This window comes from Nothoprocta perdicaria, unplaced genomic scaffold (genome assembly GCF_003342845.1).
Source record: "Nothoprocta perdicaria isolate Ctin4 unplaced genomic scaffold, notPer1 scaffold_5, whole genome shotgun sequence".
Taxonomy (NCBI): domain Eukaryota; kingdom Metazoa; phylum Chordata; class Aves; order Tinamiformes; family Tinamidae; genus Nothoprocta; species Nothoprocta perdicaria.
In genome coordinates this window covers 6,176,455-6,187,540 of record NW_020455754.1, presented here as the reverse complement: position 1 = coordinate 6,187,540, position 11,086 = coordinate 6,176,455, and the positions used below count along the sequence as shown (strand labels likewise).

General features: G+C 38.4%; 1 protein-coding gene across 1 annotated transcript in view; it reads right to left on the bottom strand.

Moving 5' to 3' along the window:
• Positions 1–258: 258 nt before the first annotated feature.
• CLINT1 (clathrin interactor 1) overlaps positions 259–11,086 on the bottom strand; it is a 41,951-nt gene continuing 31,123 nt past the window's right edge. Inside the window, exons 7-12 of the mRNA XM_026047483.1 lie at positions 10,694–10,934; positions 9,480–9,561; positions 6,297–6,374; positions 3,305–3,600; positions 2,418–2,622; positions 259–1,948 (exon numbers count right to left, since the gene is read on the bottom strand). Of these exons, the coding sequence (XP_025903268.1) occupies positions 1,596–1,948; positions 2,418–2,622; positions 3,305–3,600; positions 6,297–6,374; positions 9,480–9,561; positions 10,694–10,934 (1,255 nt within the window). The 3' untranslated portion in view covers positions 259–1,595. The remainder of the gene's footprint in view (positions 1,949–2,417; positions 2,623–3,304; positions 3,601–6,296; positions 6,375–9,479; positions 9,562–10,693; positions 10,935–11,086) is intronic.

The following is an 11,086-nucleotide window of genomic DNA, read 5'->3' as shown; positions in this document are numbered from 1 at the left end:
GGGTCAGGATATCTTGCCTGCTTCATTTTTAATTCCTAACAGTAGAGCCAGATAGGAAAGGCTTCAGATAAGAAGTCATTAAACAATTTTAAATTATTTATAAAAATTACTTTGCCCAAATTATAATTATTTTTTTTCCCAAATGCTCTCATAAACGTCAAAGGGAATGAAAGGAAAGGCAGCCCAACATTGATTTTAATGAACATTTTAATGTTATGTATAACAGAACATTATGAATACAATGGAAACAAAGTTTTATCAATTTAATAATAAAAAAGAAATCCAACATAAGAAAAGAGAGGCAATAAATTTCATACCTATAGTATAGTGCTTATAGTCTTAGTAATATTCCCAGCTTGTGAATAGAAAGTCTTTGTATTCCAGATTCTAGAATCATGATTCATGTGAACTTAAACACAGAATTACAGAAGGAAAAACAAAAACAAAACCCAAAACCTTAATTCATTCTTTTGTTTTCATTAAATCAGTAAAATCTGTGACTGCTACAGGTTTCCTTTAATAATATATATATATTTTACTCCTCTATTGGATTCCACAGCTGCTAATGCCATATTTACACAAAAGGATCACCAAATGTTGTATAAAAGCTAAGATCCAATGCTGTTGGATTAAGTAGGTTTATAGATTGATATAACTTAACACAATGTAATTCACCTTATTTTTTTTTCCTTGGTAATGATGCAAAAAATAAATATTTTTGCCTTTTGTCTGCTCCTGACCCTGTAAACTCCATAGGGTTATAGTGACCCCTAGGGATATTGGTGTTAAAAAGGACACTAAGTGCCACTGTAAGAAGAACTGGAAAAAAATGCATTTTCTGGCATTTTCTGAAAGGAAACCTTACAGCAGTCTTGGATAAAGCTTCTCCCAGACCTGCACTGGATATGAGTTAGAACAGCAGAGGCATGTAGAGCCCCAGAAATGTGTTGATTCAAATTGCTGAATTTTTACAATAAAAGTTTGGATAATATAGCAGTGTGGCTGGAACATTAGCAAAAGTGTATATATACATTCCAGGTCCCTTTGAATTAGCCATAATCACATAAGTAAGCCATTTTTGGACAAAAATATATATTCTTATAAAAAACTGATCATAGCATTAGAGTGACTTCACTTGTGGATTCAGAGTGGTAGTAAAAGGAATGATCCAATTATGACAAAGCAATCAGGGAGAAGGGCAGAAAAAAAAGAAAGTCAAGCTCCTCAAGAAAAAAAGAAAAGTATAAAATTAGATTTCAACACTTTTACCCAACCCCCATTCCAGTCTTCCATCAAGTTTCAACATTAAAATTGGTTCTTCTACCTAGGAAAGGCTTTTGATGGTCTCAATACAAAYTATTTTGCAAAATCATCTAACATTCCTCAGAAGAACCTTTCATCTCTCCAAAATTTGAATACTTTTTTTTTTWAAACTTTTAGAAAATAGCTTTTGGTTCTTTACGTAGATACTTAAAGTAACTGATAAAGGAAAAAAAGGTATTGATTGGTGGTTTTTTTTTCCATCCCTTCCCAGCTATGTTTGTGCAGCTAAAAATCCTTCATTCAGTCTGCCCATATTTTATTGTTTACAATCTTTATTTGCTAAAATTGGCAAAATTTGCAAAGGCATCTTGCTTGGGTTGTACAGTCCCAGGAGTCATAGCAGAGGTCATAGCGATATTGGGGATTCCTATTGTGCCTGTCAAACCCATTCCGGAAGCCGGCACTCCCATGTTTATTCCCAACATTCCCTGGTTCATCATTGGTGTAGGTCCTATGGAGGCCATCCCCATCGTACCTGTCATCACCCCGGGCATTCCCATGCCCACAGGAAGGGGCCCTCCCATCAACGGGCTTGTCTGGGGTCGAACAGGCATCATATTAGGTTGAGGATTGAGGTTCACGGCTGCAAAGTTTTGAGTCATGACATTCATAGGTTGTTGCATATCTGCAAAAACAAAAGGATGCAACGACTTGAAACAGACTGATTGATGCTCAAGCACTTCAAGTAATTTATATGATAAAGACATGCAGGCCAAAGATGTGACTATTTTGCTCATTTCCACGTTTTCTCTGTTAAGACTCAGAAAATCATTACAAAAAGCTTTTTTCYTTTAAATATAGCAACATGCTACCGTGCACATGGAGAGTTCTAGAGATTAAGAAACCTGAAGAACCTAAGGATGGGAGCAGYGCAAGCTCTACAGCAAAACTCTGGAGTTACACAGCTCCCTAGATTATCAATTTCTACTTACAAAAGGCCACTTTGGACAGAAGYAAGACACTTCTGTGAGCAGCAGAATTATAATTAAATGCACGAAAACAGTAATTAGCAAAACATTCTGTCTCTAGGATAACCTACTAACCCCCTAGGCAGCTCTGTATGCAAGCAAAAGGAAGCATCCACAATCACTTACTTTGTTGCTGCATCATGGTATTAAGCGATGGCTGCTGAGGTTTGGAAGGCTGCATCCCAGGTACTAAATTGTCCAAACTGATATTTACGCTAGGATCTGACCAAGTTGAGGGTAAAGTTTTGCTTGCGTTTTTCTGGACCATCTCTGTGCTTGGGTTATAAAGAGGGTTAGGCTTCGGCATCATCGTGTTCACACTTTGCAGAGGCTAGAAAAGGAGAGGAAAATCTGTTGGGAAACCACATTCYCAAACAATTTGCCAATAGGCTTCATGGCCAAAACAAGTACTTTTGTTTTCATAGAGAYAATAAGAAGTCAGTGAGATGATCTTTAGCCATGAACTTCAGCTTTCAAAGCAGTGCTGCCATCAACTGATACACACCACTAAAATAAGTCAGAACAGCATTTCTTGAACTAGCAAAGGACTCAGGATGCAGGCTGAGAATCACATGCAGTCAGGTGTGGARCTTCAAGAACTGTTCTCTCTAACAGCAAGTTGGAGGGTGCCTCCTCTGAGAGCCAACACGCATAACTGAAGCAAGTTCACCCCTCATCTCCTTCTGCCTGCTAAACTACCCAAAGTTAGAAACACGGCTAACAGCTTTAAAGTTTAAGTGTCAACCACTTTTCCCAACGAAGCAGATCCACTTCAGACTGCTGTGAAGACCATCCCAGAGAAGGCCAGCTAATAAAAAAAGCTTTCTGAGAGCACCTGGCACCTTTTTAGGAGGTTAGATACCATTTCTGGACAACTCTTATGAAAATTGATCAAAACATCTGGTACAGACTCTAAAGAGAAACTGGATCCATTCCGCTCTATGTTGTGAGTAGGAGAATGCCAAAGATTTATCAGGATAATCATTAGCAACTGTACCACAGCAGCAGCTTACCTGTGACCTTGACATGGGTAAACTGATGCCCACAGCATTAGAGCTCATCATAGAGAAATTCATGCTTTGTGAGGAGGTCATGGTTGCCTGGGAGGGGCCCATCAAGTCAAACAGATCAGCAGAATTCGAAGCGGTTGGAGGCTGGGCAGAGGCTGGCTGAGAGCTCCCTAGGAGCTCCACGGCTGGCTGCTGTGAAGGGCCACCAAAGAACTCTCCAGACGAAGCACTGGGACAAGGAGAAGCTTGGTTGAAGGCACTCCAGTCACCAAAGTCTCCATTTCCACTTGTTGCTGTRCCTGAAGGGAAGGGCACAGTGTGAGAGGAGAGATGGTAACAAAGAAAGGTGGAAGACAGGAAGAAGCACAGAACAAATGCCATATTCCATGGACTGAAACAAATGAGAGCTGATCTGTGTCCRTCCAGATTAACATCTGCAGGTAGAACCTCCATCTGGACATCATTCCCTCTCATGAATATTCCAACAATTTTAACAAGGTAGCAAAGGAAATATGCAACACCCATGCACAGACAAAAAAAGACTGTTTGATAACATGTCACCTGTAGATGTAAGACAAGTAGGGACAGGTTTATTTAGTCAAAAGACAACTGAAAGATCACTGAGTACACTGCAGGCTGCAGCCAAAAAACCCACAGTTACAACTGACCAAATTTATGTCCTCCTCCCTCTCATTCAGAGCCCTGATATTTTCAGAAGCAGTTGTCCAAAAAGTAAATTCCATCATAAAACAGTCGTTCAAAATCAATTTGATTATAAATAATCAGTAGCTCCTCATACAAAAGACTGACAAAAATAGAAATAGAACTAGGAAAGTTACCAGGGAGTTATCTGAAATAAGGAATATATTTTTCCCATCCTGTTAGGTGTAAATGTAAAACAACTTTTCCACATCAGATTTCTAACCTAAATCTCTTGAAGTAAAAATTTAATCTTGGATCTAAGAAATCTGTCAACAAATATTCTGTTGGGCTTAGGTCAGCACTAAAACTGGGATTCATTCAGGATTGTGGGGGCAAAGGGTGAAGGTAAAATTGTCACAAAAATCTAAGTAATGGCACCAATTTCAGCACTAATGAAGGGCACTAACATTTATCAGCTTTGGGCTTTACTAGAATATTTGCTTTGATCTCCCTCACAATGAAGGCCTATACGAGAGTATTTCAATTAGTATTACGTATTAAAAATTAAAAACCTACTTTAAATATTCCTGATAGATTAGTAAATGCTGAGTGTGCTGCTTCTGCATTCAGACCCGTGCACTGAGCACACAATAATGGAGTGGGGGTAAAAGGAATGAGGTTTTGCCCCTTTAGTRGAACTTCTAAGATGATTAATCAAGAAGGAAAAGATTTCTAGAGGGGCTTACGCTGTTCAGAAATGATTAATCATTCCACAGCACTCCTTGTCCCTTGCATAATGGCGATTGGAATAGATTAATCACATTAATGCAGATAAAGGATTGTATCAATTTAAGCTGTATTAACACACAAATTATTTGCATAGTAGGCGGCTTTGTGTTTGCAAAGCAACTTAGTTTGGACTAAGGAAGCCCATTAAAAAATAGAACTGTTTTTTCCTGCCAAGCAAATTAAAGGTATATTAACCAGTAAGTGCCCAATACATATTTCCTCTCCTTTTTGCTGTGTTAGGACTAGCAAGCTGGCTAAAAGAAAGCCTGCAACTAACTCACTAATTCTTTTGCTATTGTCTTCTCATGCTAGACCTAACCTTACATCCGTGCAACCAGTTGAGTACAAGTCGAGTGCTGATCCAACAGCCTTAAATGTCATTCCTGTGAATGGCAGAGAGTTGTTCACAGCCAACTGCAATTAAATCTAGATATACTTCCTAGGTTTCTTCTAAGGGGGAAAATAATTTTGTAAACAAACTGTTGTTCGGGTAAGCATCGTCATCCCCCAGATGCATGTACGGAAATTCAAACCTGCTCAGCGAGGTTACACATAAGCCATAATTTACCTATTTCCCTTCTGCCATACCCAGCCTTCCAACAGCAGCCCACACGTCAGTGCAGGCTTGAGAAATACCATGYCTATATTCACCTCATTATACCTCTGACAAAGCCAACAATTTTATCCTTCCCTTGAAACTATAACAATAACTTTTTCTTTTAATCTTAAGAGACACGCAGGATCTGAGGGTGTCTTCAGGGGGCTATCATTTTCCTAGCGCAGGTGGGCTGCTACTTCCCATTGCTCACGATCCTGCCTTTTTGTTCAACTTTTAGAGAGGGGCTGCAAGTAGGTGTAACCAATTATTTTATGATTTGGTTCCATGCTTTCAGCAGAGTTTAATTTGAACTTTTAGCTAAGTCAAAAATTCTATTGCTATTTTTCATCATTCATTCCCCTATGTTCTCTTTATTATATTGTGGATAAGCATAAGTCTATGTAATTTACTGCCCAGCCCATATAATTAAAGTTCTTATGAGAGATTTGAACCCTCTGCGCACGTCTGGAAGCTGTGAACAGCAGCATGAAGCACTTGCAAGCACTTTTCAGTTCAGAGCATTGGCACAACTCTGCAAAACAAGACTACCGTGCACTTCAGGCAAGTCTTTTTTTAAATAGGAGACATCCTTCTATCTGATGGCTTTAGAAACTGCCAGTTGGAATACTAGAAAAAAGACTATTTGTAAGTAAAATAGTTAAGTGCTATTTTAAAGTGTGTTTTAAAATGGGATTTGGGCTATGTTTTATTATACGCTTTTTGYTGAATGGGGGTATATTTTAAACTTSTACAATGTATTGTTATGGCCAAGAAAAAAAACTTCAGGTCCACMTTGTGCTGKGTCCCCAACAGGTCTCTTCCTTACTAAATTTAACACTTGTGAGCCAGTTATATTAAAAAAAGAGTTTTCCCAGAACATGGAAATGACTTTCAGGAAGGGTGCCACGTGGCATCCCTTCTCTCATTCTGCCCCTAAACATCATTTCAACCTGTAAATTATCCTACCTTGTGATGATGGGAAACTTGCTGAAGCAGCAGGTGAGCTAAAATCAGCAAATCCTCCAAACGGGTCAGTTAATCCACCTAGAAACAGAAGGAAGTGAAGTACAAAGAGTTGTGCAAAGATCCATTCCTTTAACTGCATGAGGGGTGTATGAAGAGCTGTCCTGTGCTCGGCAAGATGGATTTATTGATTCTGCTCCATAAGTCTGATCTATTTTTCCTATTCYTCACCACACTTTACATACACATGCCCGAACAACAAACTGGAAAATTCTCAACCACATTGCTGATCTTGCTTCTCCCCGCCCAAGAGAGAAGCCCAAGATATAAGTTGTGTTTACGACCTCTAAAAATAAGTTTAGAGGTCTAAAAAGGTTAACAAAGATTCAACTAGATAACAAAGGCATTAGTTTGGCAGTTTATGAAATTATAACTTTGAAAGTATAATAGATAAAAGCCAATTACCTATTGGAAATATCGTTAATTTATCATGCTGCTTGTCATGAAAAATTAAATGTCTTCTTATAGTTAGTTACGTTAAAGCATGAAAGATTTTGCAATGATCTGGAGCCAGGATTTCAAGGACAGAACTCGCATTCGTGTGACTTACTTTGTTTTTAAATAACTTTTCTTCCTTTCCACAGCAGGAACATTAAGTTTTCCAAGCAGACGTTTTTATACTAGCAAATAAATTATTAACTTCTGAATACAGCACAGTAACATTTTTTTCATTTTAAAAAATACAGCCACGCTACAAGAACCCTCGGCAAGAATTATATACTGGAAAACCAATTTTTCAAACCCAAAACATAGTTGACAGCAATCAGCCAATCATTCCCACTGCTGCTTTCAGGTAGCTATTCCACTGACCCGACAAAGCCAAAAAGTTGAGTTTAGTTGTTTGTCCTCAAAGATTTAACCTCCAAACAGGCCTCCCCTCCCTCTTCGAAGATGCTGCAGCAGTTCAATTATTTTGCTTTTAGTGTTATGCGTACATTATATAGGTTACATCACAGCTGCTTAGCCTGCAGTGCTTAGGAACTAGCCAGGTGGGACTGGAACATCTGTGCTGCACTCAAACACCACCAGGGACGGCTTCCAACATCTGGTGCCATTTCTGAATTGTCTTATCGCTGCAAGACATTCTGCCCCATCTGCTGCTCTCAACTGGGTTAATTAAACCAGAACCATCTCCTTTTTAATAAATGGCTAGCAGTAATAAAAGGAACCATTCACTTTCTAATACATGTGTACTTGTATTTCTTTTTAATGTTATTTTACTGTAGACAGTGCCAGCAAGGCGACTGCTCTTCCAAAGGGAAATGGCCTTTTCTTGCTGTGTGTGTAGCATATCATATAAAACACGAGAGAAGGGAAGGCAAGGACAGTTTCAGGGTTTTCAGGAATATATCACTACTGTAGCTTTTACCACCTTTTCAAAAGGGAAGGCATTTTACACAAAACAAATTTCTTCATCACAGTTTCTGACATGATCTTAAAAGTACCTTTATGTAAGTTGACACAGAAGCTTTATATTAAGTACAACCTAAGAATGAAGAGGGTAGGATGAGCCAGGGAAATACTAAGCCCAAAGCTATGTTGATTATTTTCACTATCCACCGCAATTAACATTTTCACACCATCTTTTTTTCATGTGCATCCCGGTTAGAGGGTTCAGAATAGGTTAATGGTTTGGGGTTTTTTTATATGCAGGATGAGCAACATAGATGCTGTGGTCTCCAATTCTATCAGACCATAGCCTCAAAAAGAGAGACAAAAAAAATCAATAGCATGTCTATTATTCCTGGGCTTTTACACAAATAACTAGGGATTTAATTTTGAAACCAGAACCAAGTTCAAACGTAAGATAACTAGTCAACTTTTTTCTCCATCTCTATTTGCCTGTTTTTAAATGAATCACTGAGTCTGAGAAAGGTGGCAGAGCTTAAGCTGAGTGATTATCTAAAGAAAGGCATCATGGAAAGGCATCAGAAAAAAACCAGAACCTAATCTCCAACGCCAACAAAAGCTACTTCCAGAAGGTCTAACCAYGGATTCTGCCTCATCTTGCCAGGATTACTCCTTGCTACCAGTCTTCCCCCTCGCAAACTAACTGCGCTGCTTTACTAAAGMGTAAACCTCCAAAGCCCACCACCTTTCTTCCAAGTCTCTGCACGTGAAAACATACACAGATGAGTAAATGCTGAGTTCCTGGCAGTCACAGCCCTTCCCTGCCAATTTCTYCACAGCTCAGATCAAAGGCTGCACTTGACCCCTTCCCTGCGTCTTGTGTGACACTGGGAGCGTTCCCACAGATTGTGCTGCAAGGAGCACTGGTCGTAACAGATGACCTGCATATGAAGGACAGTGCTAATCTTCTCAACGTGAGCCCTCCTCAAAGGTTCCCATGTGAGATCTGTCACTATAAATGAACCCTTTCCATCTGCCTTCCCAGGTCACCAAAGAGGTTATTTAGCAGGACCAGCTGGTAATGCGCCTCTCCTCAACACCATTTCTAAATGGTGCTTTGCAAAAGAGAGGGAAGGGAAAAATAATAATAATAAAAAGCTTTCTGCAGCAGAGAACCAAACTGATAAGATTCAAATATGCCAAAACATGAAAGCTTAGTTGTCTGAAATATAGGAAAGCCCAATTTGAAGTGAAAGTTCAAATTCACTTCAAAGTTGAATGGATTTAAAATGCAATTTCACATTAAAAGAGTTAAAGGGACAGATTTTATAGCGATCAGGTTGACTTTTGGGCAGCAGTTTTACTTTGGTATTACAGTTGTGATCAACCAAGGGCCAAGATCACATGAGATAAACAAGTCTACCACATAGTTTAGATCAAGGCTTATATGAACATCATCCATTCCATACCTGCTGAGTCCCTTAACTGCACTTTAAAAAATGCTTAAAATTGAATRCATTGCACTTAGAGTTAATTAAAATTAACTGCATTACAAACACTGTTTATGACAGACTGATCAGGTAGTTATTCTTGGCATTGASAGCTTTAATCCTATACAACACTACTACAAAGCTACTACAAAAGATTCTAGGTAGTGATTTTTAAATTTATTTATTCCTCTATTTATGTAGTAGTATTCCTCAGATAAAGTATGTTTATTCTCAGAYGTGGTTCTTCAAAATATGCATAAAGAATGCAAAATCAAAACGGGCTTACCTGTTGAAACTGGCTGACTGGCTCCATCAAACAACAGATCGACCAAGTCTTTAGATGACTGGCTGCTAGAGGGTGCAGAAGCCTGAAGAAACCACACAATTAATCTTCTCTTACCCCCAACCAACTCTTAAAAGAAAAAAGATCTCGTAAGTGCATCCTTTATAGGTTCCTGTCATTTAAACTGCACATCCACTTCAGTACAAAGTTTGTACAAGAAGAATCAAAAGGTAGAACAAAAATTGTGTCATTTGCTCACAGATAAGGCTTCTGCATTTAGGAAAACAGGACCAGAGAGAAATATCTAGGACTTGTACAACTCTTATTACACTGACTAAGGCTAAAAGCAGTAGAAAGAAACAGAAGAAAGTAGTAATAATTCATCTATTCTATCATGAATTACTCTCTTCAAAAAAAAAGAAAGAGGTAAAATTCTAGTAGGACAAAATATTCCGCTTAATCCATTTTTCCTTAAAGCACATGGAATATGCATAGAAGTGTAAAATGATTTATACAAGCAAGCATGGCATAACTTGCTGTGAAAATAATCCAGGCAAACCTGAAATTAAGAGGTATGGAAGAGACAGCTTAAAATTGAGGCAAATTGAAAATGCTATACAGGTAATTCAAAATAACCTGGTTAAAGCGTCAGCTGTATTACTTGCAGCATCTAAGAGCAGAGCCTAAAAGTATATAATTTTAGGTCAGACGTGAAATGACATTTGACATGCAGGTATTCACTTACTAGAGAACAGCACTTAAAAAATTACTTCCTCAATTTTATTTTTTTTGGAAACAGTGTATTTGGCTTTKATGGCAGCCACTGGAACCTGCCTACAGTGCAGATCAAATACTGAACAATCAGTGGCTGAGGTTTTTCTTTCCAAWAACTGAAGAGCTTGACAACTTGGAAACAAGAATGCAGGTTCAGAGAATCCTTCACATATAAGGCTAAGATTGTCACATTTACTAAATGGTAAGTGTGGCAATGCCTTCATTAAAAATGAAAAAACAAAACAAAAACCCATGACATCTTAAAATAATCACAAGGTGCATTCTATAATTAAACATTTCACTCGTTGAAAACCCCACCTTAGTTTTTTTGATAAAATACTTCCCCTGAATGTTGCATAACAACAAAAAATGTATTTCTAATGGGAACCTGCTTCAGAAGATTGATTCTAAAGTCAAGCTTTGGTGCTCTCCTCTTGCCTTACCTTTCCTGCGGGCTGTGCAGTGTGAGCAGCATTTTGTTCGGGACTTGCTTTATCCCCTGTATAATGCGCTGCTGCTCCCAAGTCAATGGTTTTGGAAGGATTTGCTGTGCGTTTTTGTCTAGTAGTGGTAGTTTCTGTAGCCTGTGTAATGTGGATATGTTTGGTTGTTACAATCTCCTCTTCATCTTTAAACTCTGCTTTGGGAGATTTACCTCTTCTTGACTTTTCCTCATCACTGTCACTAGAAAAACAAAAGCAATAGAAAAATGTCCATTTTAATTATTTCCATTCTTTCATTATTTCTTCTTAATTCAGTGGACCTTTTACATAGGCCATAAGAGTTTTGGTTACTACAGCTCTACACAGTGATGTTTAATAAATAGCAATACTTCT